The sequence below is a fragment of the Phragmites australis genome, chromosome 10, assembly GCF_958298935.1.
Source record: "Phragmites australis chromosome 10, lpPhrAust1.1, whole genome shotgun sequence".
Lineage (NCBI taxonomy): Eukaryota > Viridiplantae > Streptophyta > Magnoliopsida > Poales > Poaceae > Phragmites > Phragmites australis.
In genome coordinates, this window is record NC_084930.1 from 24,835,433 (window position 1) to 24,848,449 (window position 13,017).

At 44.5% G+C, this 13,017-nt stretch overlaps 1 protein-coding gene across 1 annotated transcript; it reads right to left on the bottom strand.

Moving 5' to 3' along the window:
- Nucleotides 1-10,280: 10,280 nt before the first annotated feature.
- Nucleotides 10,281-12,310, bottom strand: LOC133930430 (leucine-rich repeat receptor-like serine/threonine/tyrosine-protein kinase SOBIR1). The gene has a single exon (XM_062377072.1). The coding sequence runs from the start codon at nt 12,025-12,027 to the stop codon at nt 10,597-10,599; it is 1,431 nt and encodes a 476-aa protein (XP_062233056.1). The 5' UTR covers nt 12,028-12,310; the 3' UTR covers nt 10,281-10,596.
- Between the last annotated feature and the right edge of the window lie 707 nt (nt 12,311-13,017).

Sequence of the window (13,017 nt, forward strand, 5' to 3'; positions counted from 1 at the left end):
GACCGGGAGAGAGTGCTCGGGCCGTGAATAGTGGCCCCCGAGCACTCGGTTCCCCGAGGACCAAGAAAAGTGCTTTTTCGGGAGAGAGTGCTCTGGGAGGTGAATAGTAACCCCCGAGCACTCGGTTCCCTGACTACCCAGGAAGCCCCTCCATTAGTGGCCCCCACAGGGATCCAGCGATGAGGTGTCAGCCGGCGAAAGGCCCGAGGCCGCATTTAAGAGCGCGCGTGGCCTGTCACCTCCAACTGCTCCTGCCATGCTCGGTGTCAGTTCCTGCCATATTTTGGCAGAAGGGCGTGGGGACATTAAACGCACGGGTCCCATCCCGCGCTATCCGGCGCGCCTCGGGATAGCATCGCGAGGCCCGAGGCGTTCTGTCTGCCAGGCGAACAAGACCGGGCGGGCACGCCGGGCCGCTCTGCGGCTGCCCGGTGGGCCCTCTCCACAGTGCCCGTTGCCAGCGCCATCATGACGACTGAAGACCGGACGCGGGGCGCGTTTTCAACCCCCATCACTTCGCACAGAGGCCATGATAACGCCTTTTCCATTTATGGCACCTTGGAACTCGTGCCCTCCCATTCGGGGCATGCTACCGCCGACGGGTATTTAAAGTGGCCGGCAGCACAGACAAAGTCTTGAAAGGCTCAAAAAAAGAAAAGCTCGGCAAGCTCTGCAAGGTTGAAGAAGTTAAGGAAGTAGAGAAGATCGAGAAGTCCAAGCGCACCCAGAGCCAACAGGCACACACAGATCGAAGAACACCTTCGTACGAGTATAGAAGCCGAAGAACAAGGAGCCCCAGGCTCTAGGATAGACATATATTCTTGTAACTAGCACATTCCTGGGAGACATTCCCAGGGCATTTATAGCATCCACACAGGAGTAGGGTGTTACGCCTCCGTGCGGCCCGAACCTGTCTAAACCCCCAGTGCATTTACTCTTTTCCGCACTAGATCATTCCACCCCACCAGCCATCGCATTCATATCCATTTATTTCTCCGGCAAACATATTCAGAATCATCCCCCCGGCCGAATCTCTAAAAAGAGGTCCCTCAGGATCCCTGCGATAGGAGTTAACCCTCCGACAGATACCAAGAACCTTACTCTGACAAGCAAACAAGCTCAATGCCAACGTATGAAGGCAAGGATGAGGAAACAAGAGCAAGAGTCAACCTCAAGTGAAGATGACGGAGATGAAGATGAAGAGAGCTATGAAGAAGATGAGTAAAACTCCTCAAGTGATGAATAGATAGATCCTGAAGTCGCCAAGCTCATCTCACATGTGGAAAAGAACATCAAAAAGATCCATGCCAAGGTTGATCACCCAATCTCCATGAAGGACTTGATCAAAACAATTGATCATATCAAGAAAGAGAAGAAGAAGACTAAGAACAAGAGGAAGATAAGGAGAAGAGCTAAAGTATTTGCAAGAATAGAAAGATAGGTGAGTGAAAATTAAGAGTCAAGCTCAAGTGATGAGAACCTCACCATCCTCCCCTCTAAGAGAAGCTTTTCCTCAAGGTCATCATCACATAAGACATCGCACAAGTCATCACATTTGCCTCATGGCCAAAGGTATGAATATCGATATAAGTGATGATAAATCTAATGAGGATTCTCCCTCCTATAATGGACTCCTTCATTTAATCAATAAGCAACAAAGGGCCCTTAAGAAACAATCTAAAGAGCTTAAGAAATTCGATGCATTTAATGACTTTCATGCTACTTTTGTTTCTAATTATGAACAATTATTGTGCAAATTTAATTTGCTAAACAAGGAGCATTAAGAGATTAAATCTAACTTTGAGTGCATTGAACTTCAAACTAAGGACCCTTTGAAGCAATCTACCTCTTTATTTAATTTCAATCCTAAGGTAGATGCTTCTACTTCTTGTGATGATTTAATTATTTTATCTAACTTATCATTTTGCAATGAGATTTGTATTGAGAATGTTGTTGTAGAATCATCTAACAACTTCATTGCACAATAGAATTATGAGCTTAAACAAGAAGTAGAGAAGCTTATGAAGGACTTGGCTAGACTAAAGGGCAAAGAACATGTCCAACCTCCTCAAGATAACCGTGCTACCATGGTGAAAAAGTTTGTGGAGGGATCCATCGTGACATACTTCAAAATGCCATCAAGAAGGCCACAGGTCCTTCGAATGCAAGCAAGCAAAGAAGGAGACAAATTACAAGAAGAAGATGACGAACTTCTCCAACAAAACCTTCAACCTCTACACCAAACTCAACTATAAGAACAAGATCAAACGCAACCACTACAAGATCAAGAAGAAGAACAATGACAAGATGGTTGCACACATGGTTGGGAGAAAGGATTGAAGGTGGAACCAATCCATTTGGGTACCTAAGGAAGTCATCACCAATATGAAGGGGCTCCAATCAGTTTAGGTTCCAAAGAAGACTTGAAACCTGAGACGACCATGAAATTTAGAGACTTGACTCACAAAATGAAGTGACGGTTTAAGTAAAGAAGCCAAGTGTATAAGATGGGGTACTTTGATGAAGATTATGATCATCACATACCCAAATCGCCATCTAAAGGTAAAAGAGGTAATGAAGGTAGATGCAAAATCCTTTCATTTGATGTAGCTCATTTACCTCGTCTAGTATTGCATATGCATATTTCAATTTATTGCAATACCTAGTATAGTTTTTCATATGGTAGATTTCTTGTGTTTTTCTCTAATCCATGATCAACCTACATGGTTTATTAGTTGTAGGTTACTTATATGACACTAGTTTTATATTTGGTATCTTTTATGTACCATGATCCAATCTATAGGATAAATCTCCATTGTTATCGATAACAAGTGCATATGCCTCACAAGTATTCAAGACTTATATGCACATATTTAGGGGGAGTATGTCTTATAGATTATGATTTTAAGACTAACATATGTTGTAAGTTATATCTTTTGTAGTCTTATGGAGCAAACTACATGTCCCTGGAGGTATGCAATGCTTAAACACTTTAATTGGTATCATTGTCAAATCTTTTATTCATTTAAGCTACCTCCATGCATAATATAGTTTAAACTTTCTATCTTGACATATTGTCTAGTTGTGCATATATTTATTTCTCATTATATATATACACATAAAGAGGGAGTTTAGACTATATTATATGAGTTTTATAAATTGTGATCTATGTGCTTTCATAGTCAACAACTAGTATCATTTATTTATAGTGATATCTATACAATTGGTATCTTTTTAGGGGCAATTCCTTATATACCATCGCTAAAACTCACAAATTCCTTATATGCCATCATGTGTCTATGACACATGGGACCACCTCAGTCGATAACACGTGGGGCCTAATGGCATATAAGGTATTTAAGTTTTAACCAACGGCATATAAGGAATTATCCCGTCTTTTTAATTGGATCATGATTTGTGAAGTTCTCTCCCATGTGCTCTAATATTTTTTCCTTTGAGTTTAGCATGTACATATAACCTTTTTGGGAGACTGATAAAGGAGAAGAATTTATGACCAAAGCAAGATACAAGTTTGCAAGATGAACGTGGAGGAGATTGTAGCAACTAGCAAGATATCTAGGAATGCCGAAGTTGACAAGGAGGAGAAGCAGAAGAAGCACTTGCATGGATCGATCAAGGTAGATAGTGACGACTGAGAAAGGGGGATCCATAACAAAAGGGGACTAAGTGGTAAGAACATGCATTCAAGTAATGTGGTAAGATTTTGTGCTCACTTATAATCTTTACATTTGGTATCATTTATTAGTTGTCACTTGCTTTGGTTGTGTTGTCATCAATCACGAAAAAGAGGAGATTGTAGTAAAAATGGTTGTATTAGACCATGATTGTGATTTTGGTGATTAATTATAACATAGTCAATAGGACTAATATGTTTGTTAAGAATATATGTTAGTAGGTCTCATGGATGCATTACATGAAGAAGCCACCGCAATCGGAACAAAGTTTAATTGAATTGAAAAAGTCCCAAGAGAAATGAACTCACCGGATGAACCGTTGTTCAGGGCATTGAACTCACCGGAGCATATCTGACAAAGGGGAAGAGAGAGCTTAAGACCTCATCGAAAGGTCCATGATTAGCAAATATGCTCACTGAAGCAATTCTTCCAAAGAAGGGTGTTATGCTAAAGAATAAAGATAAGCTAACCGCGTAGTCCAGTGATGAAGAGTATAAAGTACTAGACTAATTCTTGCAGAGAAGAATCCAAGCACAGAAGAAAAAATATCATCTCACTGGAAGGTCCGGTGCCTGCGTTGTACACGCCGGATGCTTCACACCAGAGTATTTCATGCAGAAGTATTTACAAGAGTTGAAGATCAAATAATACCTCACCGGATGATCCGGTGATAGGTGGTGTGTACACCGGAGGTTTATACCAGAGCAATTTACACAGAGAAGCTGCAAAGATGTGGTATGACTTAAGATAACTCACCGGATAGTCCGGTGACGGGGATAAAGTATACACAGGAGTGTCCGGTGTTCAGAATGACTTTGAGTGGAAGTCTAACGGCTAGTTTCTGAAGATGTACTCACCGGATGATCTGGTGTTAGTACCATTGTTCTCACCGGATCATCCGGTGTTAACAACTTTTCTGAGCTATTGGGTTAATGGCTACTGCGCGGGTTTAAGGTTATAAATACCTCTCCACTCAGTCATTTGAAAATGTAGTTTGCTGTTGGAGTTCTAGGAAGTTCATGTACACATAAGAAGACATCCAAACTACCAAAGTACTTGAAGTGATCATCAAAGACGATTAAACATAATATTAATGAATGATTAGTGCTTATAGGCCTAGAGAGAGTATTGCTAGGTTCTAGAGAGTGGATTAAGAAGTATTCAAGCTTGTACCTCTTGGTACGTTTACACCATGAAGTCTTGGTGACTTGCTAGTAAGCTTGTTGACTCTCCAATTTGGTGTAGAACGGCGGCAAGGTGATTGTGTGGGGACACGGAAACCATTGTCTTTGTAGCTTAAGTTCCGAAGCAATCACGATAGCAAGGAACCAGAAAAGAGGCTTGTGATGATGAGTTTTGATCGATAGAGTAGACACATTAGATAAACTTAAAACATTTTTAGATAAAAATTAATATAGATTTATCTTGTATTATTTTTAGAGCCAAATAAATTCTAAGTATCATAATTCACCCTCTCACCTATCCCTTCATCAGATAAACTTATTTATGCTGTAATATCACATGATTAATCAATCATTCGCTTCGTCAGTTAGGAGTCAACAATCGTATTAGTTAGGCCCTTTCTGGAAGGGAACGATCCAGCTCAGGAACCGGAAATGACAGAGAAAAAAATGTTTGGTTGAGCCGTAAACGTTTCAGATTATGGTCCAGGAAGAAAATCACGTGAACCTTTTTTCCAATGGGGTGTTCGGGGTGACGCCTCGTGTTTCTTAGTGTTTTCTTCGCACTAGTCCATTAATCTGCGCACGTGCATGAGTTAGAATTATTTTTTTAAAAATACATTGATAATAGAATTTCGTGAAATATATATGATTTAGAATTTAAAGGAGATTGTTGCGCGTATATTAGCCACACTTTCTTACTATATATTCCTCTACTGAATCATGATCTCGCACAAACTTATTTTTCTTATTTTTTTCCTCGCATTCACGATATTCGTTAATATGTGTGTGACCATCTATATTATGTTATAATGGTAGATGTAGGTAATTTAGAAACATATATTTGAGTTTTTTTCTTTAGTTTTTTTCATAGTGATATAGGTGGGTAATTTGGAAGCAAATATTGGATGTACTTTAGGTTAATTTTATCATAATGGCATATGTGGGTAATTTAGAAGCGTGTACTAGGGTACTTTAGGTTAATATTTTCATAATGGCAAATGTCGGTAATTTTGATACATGTTAGATCCACAAGCTATTATTGTCGATGACGATTAGAGTTCACCAAATCGATGGTTAGATATTTTGTTCTTTTGTAAGAATTTCTAGGATTTTTTTCTTTGTTCTAACACGTTTCATCTAAGAATTAACGTAAAGGTTCTAAAAGGAACCTCTAATTAGTAATAATAAGACATAAGATGGTTAAACTCATACTCTTGTATTCCCTCTGGTTAAAATACTTGACATTACGGACATGAGACGACCCCAACATGTATCTTTGATCTAATTAATTTATTAGATTTTGAAAGTATTTTTGAAGACAAATCGACACATTTGATTTTCATTTTTCTAAACTAAATATTTTTAAAAGTTATCGGTAATTAAAGTTTTAAAGTTTGATCGGATCTTATCCAAAACATCAAATATATGTGACCAGAGTAGTTCCCTCTTGCTAGCATTGGATAGCTCTGCAGGTAAAATTGTTGGATATCTAAAGCAATATATATGCTAAAGGACCACGTGAAAAATATTGTTATAGATATATATCTCTATCTCTACTACTTAAAACAAATATAGTGGTCATCATTCTAAGACAGGAAGAACGTCCTGCCCTCCTCCCCTTTATTCCTGACAGGTGATCCCTCTTTTCCGTCCACCATCTCCAACCTCCCACCGTGCCGCCTCCACCTCCTCCTGTTCATGACATCGCACATCGGTCCTTCGGCCTTTGCTTTCTCTACCTCATGCTTTGGCTCCCCGACCCTGCTCGACCTCTCCTCGACCTCGACGTCCGTGTACCAGCACCTCTCGCCGTCGCAGGCCGTTGGTGCACCCGCAGGTGAGTCTCCCATCCCCCTACAACCAGATCCTCGCGTCACCAGGACCTAGCGATGGGGGCCACAATGTGTGCTCGCTGTCCCAGCCTCTCTTCTTCTCGCTCAACTCGCTCCCACCACCACCATACGCTGATCTGAGTGCGATGCCTGCTATACCTCCTTCCCTATTGTCGTTGAGCTCCGACCCGCCACCGTTGGGGCTGCCGTTGAGGAGGGCAGGGCACCGGCGGTCACAGAGTGACATCCCCTTTGGCTTTGCGCAGCTTAGACCGTCGCTGCTAGCGTCAACGTCGATGAAGCGCAAGGGGCCACAATGGCGGAGGGCTATAGATCGGATGGTGATGACGTGACGTTGTACGACCTTGTCAACACCTACATGGACTTGGACGGGCCGGACCCGCTCAACTCCTCTGAGGAGCGCCAAGATGACCACAACAACTGTGCGAGCGGCACGCGCGCTAGGAGCACGACAAAGAGGCGCTAGTACGCGGACGCTGAGGTCGAGGAGAGACGATGAGAGGCGCTGATGCCAAGCAGGCAATTGTGATGAAATATCTAGGTTCCATAGTGATGATGTTGCCTTTGTGTCGCTAAAAACTTGGTTTTAGTTCTTGGTTGATGCGGGCCTTTACGGGGGGAACAGAGGAGTCTATGAAGCAGGAGGGTTTCAGTGGCAGCACAGGTGTACAAGCGGCGGAGGGTGCGCCACAAACAGAATCCCCTTAGCGAGTCACGAATGCCGCCTGCTTGGCATCTAACGTCGCGGCCTCGGACTCAAGGAACGACATGAGGTTGTGATGATCGGTGACGTCCTAAGAGGGGGGTGAATTCAGACACTTAGAAAACTAATAAATTGGCTCCAAAATCTTCACAAGATAAATCTATATCAATTTCTATCTAAATATGCTCTAGATTTATCTAGTGTGTCTACTCTACCGTTCAAAAGAGATTACAAACTATCTAGGAAGGTAAATTATAAGAATGCAAATACAGAAGCGTAAATAAGGTAGAGAGAGTAAACTCGGCACAAAAGATTTTTATCCCGTGATATCGATGGCATGAATGCAACCCCTAGTCCACGTTGGAGCTCCATCAAAGATATGGTCCCGATCGGCACCCGGTCATGACTCGTGAGCTACCAAGTTATCAAGGCAAGGCATCAAGCCGAATGAGCCACCGAGTCACCAAGACAGGACCTCACCACTAGCCTCCCTTCTAGTCTCTTGCTATCGTGATCACTTCAGAGCTTGAGCCACCAAGACAAGGGTCTTTGCGTCCCTGTACACGTGTCTTGTCGTCGCTCCACACCAAGTTGAAGGCTCAACAAGGTTGAGCAACTCCGGCTCAAGTTGCCGGCGAGTCACTAAGATTCTAAGGCGCCGGTGTACCACTTGGTACAAGCTAGGATCACTTCTCGATCCATTCTTCAAGTTGCAGCAACTAGCTACAACTCACTCTAGACCTATAAGCACTAAACACTCTCTAATCTTGTGCTTAATCACCTGAGATGATCACTTTAAGCACTTTGGTGGCTTAGATATTTTCTCAAGTGTATATGAGTTTCTCTGGACAGGCACAATTTTAAATGAATGAGTGAAGGGGTTTATAGCGTCAAACTTGCGTACTAGCTGTTAACCCAACAGTTCAGAAAAGCTGTTAACACCGGATTGTCCGTCCGGTGAGTACACTATCATTAACTAGACATTGGATTCCACTCAAAGTCATTCTAAACACCGGATACTTCCGGTGGATTATTCAACTTCATCACCGGACCTTCCTATGAGCTAACTTCAACCAAACCGCACCACTTCTTCTTTATGTAAAATACTCTGGTGCAAACATCCGGTGCACTTCCTTTTCACACCGGAACACACGGTGAGTAAACTTTAATCTTCAACTCCTGACACCCTCTCTGCAAGGAATGCTATGGTGATGATGCTCCAGTATACACAATACATTCACTGAACCATCCAGTCACATAATCTCCTTTCTGTAGCATTTGGAATCACCTCTGCAAGAATTGCTTTTGTGCTTTATACCCTTCATCACCGGAATATCCAGTCAGTGCATAGCTTATGAACTTTTCTTGAAAATACTCCGATGTGTATCTTTTTCATCAACATCGGACTATCTGGTGAGGGCATTTCTCCTAGAACTTTTCCAATTCAATCAAATTTTATCCTGACTACGGTGACTTTTTTTATGTATTGCATTCACGACACATACTTAAATATATACTTAACAAATGTATTAGTTCTATTAACTATGTTATTATTAATCACTAAAATTATTAATCACCAAAATATAAAGATGTTTCACTAGAACCTCTCTAAGGGCATATCGGCTACATTGGTGTGTCTCAAGGAGCGGTAGAAGGATCACGAATGACAAGACGCACGACCACCCTCGATTTGAGTCCTCAATATATTTATTAATTGCATTTTGAAAAAAGATGCTACAATTAGATTACTGATTGCAGTGATTGCCTGACTTCTTTCTTTGGTGATCAGGAACCCAAAAATGCTCGTGGACGCCTGGACCTCCTTTTGTTTCCATGCTAACGCGGAGTAGAAAAAGAATGCTTGCTTTCTTGGACATTTCTTTTTCTTTTTTGCTTAAAGGAATTATCAAGTAGTCTCAACTACTTAAAAATAATTTTTGACTGAATTTTATTTTTGAGTCGTGCAATTAATTATTCTACTTTGCTCACAACTACGAGCAGATACAACTGTTGGGTGATGTTAACCTGAAAAGCACACTTCAGTTGGTTGAATTGGCTGAGGATAGCAAGTTAATTTGTAATTTTCCTTCACTTTACTACACTGTGAAGACTATTTTGGACTGTGCCGTATGGGGAAATAACTCACTTTTTTTTATGGAGAGGAAATAACTCACTACCAACACTTTCATTGTTTATTGCAGGAGATGGAGGAGCTTAGGAGCTTATATCATGAAAAAGTTCTACTAAGGTGGATGAACTTTCCACCGAAGAAAGAGGGTTTCCAAAGAACAGATTTCCAGTCCAATCTGGTCTTCTTTACTTGTTATTAGAAAAACAATTGACTCGGTTAACATGACTATACTTTAACTAGAAAACCCAAAATTTAATTCTACAATGCTGCGACATTTTCTACTGTAATTCAACTTGTTTGAAACATGCACTAATATTATGTCCATCAGTAATCATCACAACTTAATGAACATTTTCCCCCTTCAAGATTATGTCTATTAGGGTCACCTTCGCCAGATATCGCAACGCCTGATCCCTGCTGCCAGAAGCATCGCCCAACGGACTTCCTCGATGCCAGATCTGCCTGTGCTACCCTCGGAGATTGCTGTGCCGACTTGGAGCTCACCAACGGTTGTTAGATCTATCTCCCACTAATTACACATCATCCTGAAACTCGTCATTGCAGCAGCCTCCCGAGCTCATTTGCCCGATCTCTATCATCGCTCCAGATTTCATTTATGATTCATAATATGTGTAGTTTATTTGGGTTTCATTTTAACTTACGGATACTCACCTATTAACCTCTAAATAAATATGAGCTCATTCTTTTAAAGCATCACATAAATAGGTCATCTATATATATTTGATTATTGTTCTATTACAATACACGAGCATATACCTAATCCGTTCTAAAGCTCGCAACTCGCAAGCATCACGCCAGTAGCGCAAAGAGAAAGAGACCGCGGAATATTCAGCGCGTGCGCTGAGCCGATGATTACCTTTTCTTTTAGGTTCCAGTCTCACTCTCACCACACGGTAGTCCTAATCGGCTGGGCCCACCTGACAGCTGACGTGCCCAATTGACCCGGCACCAAAATATTCCACTCATATAATAATTGCTTGGTTTACTGGTCACGTAGCAGCAGACCAGACTAGTTCTTGATCTGCGACAACATGCACCGGACGTCCTTGGCGGTGGGCCGCTCCTTGGGGTCGTCGGCGGTGCAGAACACGGCGATGCGCAGCACTAGCAGGATCTGCTCCTCGTACCCGGCGTCGGCGATGGCCGGGTCGATGGCCTCGGTGTGGTCCCCGGCCTGCATCACGCGGCGCAGCCACTTGACGAGCCCGACCTCGTCCACCTGCGTGAAGAATTGGTCCGTCGGCTCCTTGCCCGTCCCCAGCACCGCCAGGATCACGCCAAAGCTGTACACATCGCACTTGGCCGTGAACTTGAGCGTCTGGTAGTACTCGGGGGCGATGTAGCCCAGCGTGCCGGCCACTTTCGACGCCGTCACGTGCGTCTGCGCGTCGGGCATCGCCTTGGCCAGGCCGAAGTCCGCGATGCGGGGCTCCATGTCGTCGTCGAGCAGGATGTTGGCGGGCTTCAGGTCCCGGTGGATGATCTGAGGGCGGTGCGAGATGTGCAGGTACTCCAGCCCCGCCGCAACGCCGACCGCCACGCGGAGGCGCGCCGGCCAAGGCAGCGCGGTGCCGCCGTTGCCGTCCTCGCCGTCGGCCTTTAGCGCGTTGTGCAGGCTGCCGTTCTTCATGTACTCGTAGACGAGGTAGTGGCAGTCCGGCCGGGGCACGTGCGCCGCAAGCGGAAGCAGGTTGCGGTGCCGGATGTGCCCGACGGTGCGGATCTCCGACTGGATCTGCCGAGACCACCTGTCCAGCTGCCGGCTCTCCTCGTCGCTCAGGTTGTTCGGCGTGTCGCCGAGGTGCTTCTTGATCTTCTTGATGGCGATGAACCGGGGCTCCTCCTCCTCGCGCTCCACGGGGAGCTGCGCCTTGTACACCTCGCCGCAACCGCCTTTCCCGATCACGGGCAGCGATGCCAGCCCGTCCTCCTTCTCCAAGAATGCCAGGTGGTCGGTCCGCCTGATAAGCTTCGGGGTGAAGATCACCGTGCCGGACCGCTTCCGGTACCGCCCGCGGATGCAGTTCAGAGCCATCCGGAATAGCACGGAGAGCACCAGACCCGAGATGACGCCGGCCAGGGAGCCGACAACGAAGCCGATAATCCAGTTGCGCACTCGGTGCTTGTGGCTGCGGTGGTGCCGGCCCGGCTCGGCCGGTGGCGTCGGCGTCGGCGGCGAGGTGGCGTTCGCCGGCGAGCTTCGATTCTTGGGGCCGCCAGTCGTGTTGCTCTTCTCCGCGAGCATGTACCGGTGCAGGGCCGCGGTCCGGCGGTGGTGCACTTGCCGTGTTCCCAGGCGGGAGCGGCGCTCTACGGCCGAGCCCGCGACAGCATGGTGGCCGTCGTAGCTCTCCACGGCGGAGACGAAGACGAGGAGCAGCGCGACGAAGGAGACGAGGATGAGGAGAGACTTGCCCGGCGTGCTCGCAGCTGACGCCATGGCCGTCAACACGCGGGCGGCTCGATGGAGGCTTCTTCGGGGCCGCGGGGGACGACAGGGTGGGTGGAGCAGAGAGAGCAGAGCTATTAATAATGGTGGGGGTGGTGGAATGCCGGATGCCTGTGTGGACTTGATGAACGGCTCCGATGCCTTTGTGGACTGGATGGACGGGTCCAATATTTTGACAGGGAGAAGCGTGGGGTAGCCTCCCCTGTTGCCCACCCTGGTCTGACCGGCGGAGACCGGCTTGACTGACTGAATGCAAGTCAAGAACCGGCGTGCACGGCGAGTGTGGAAAATGGAACGGACGGCTATGCAGAATGCACAATAGACTCCGCAGCAACGACTATGCTCTCAATCCCCACCACATCCTTCCTGTTCTCAAATTACTTCCATGCTACAAACATAAGACACTCCACAACGACTTCAAACCATTTTTCCTTGTCATGCTGGTTGAAATAGTTTGTCGAATTTAAGAGCAAAAGCTAACAAGTTTCACTTTATTCATACCTATATTCTTGGGCACAGGTCTAAAACTAGCTGTAATAAAGCATATATGAATTAGGTTTAAAACTATTGAATTGAATTTGTGTAGCAGTCCAGACTCCGGAAAGCAGAAAGATATCTTGGTCCCGGAAGTATCTTGTGAACCCGTGGCCTGGTGCTACAAACTATTGGAAAAGTGTACAAATATTCATTAAAAATTCCAAAGCAATTTAGTGGCATAATATTATCAAGCATCTCACACGTTTTTCATCTAATAAATTGATTTACACAAGGAAAAAAAATGGAAAAAAACAGTTTTTGGAAAAAAGAAATTCATATGTTGGAATTCATATTTTTTGCCCATTTGTTTCTCCTTATACACGTCACATTATCAGCTGAATTTTTGTGAGATGCTTGATAGCCGGGCTGTGTGCACCTCTCATTGGCGAAACTCTTTCCATTATCTAAAAAAATATTTCTCGTGACCATACATTAAGAAAATTT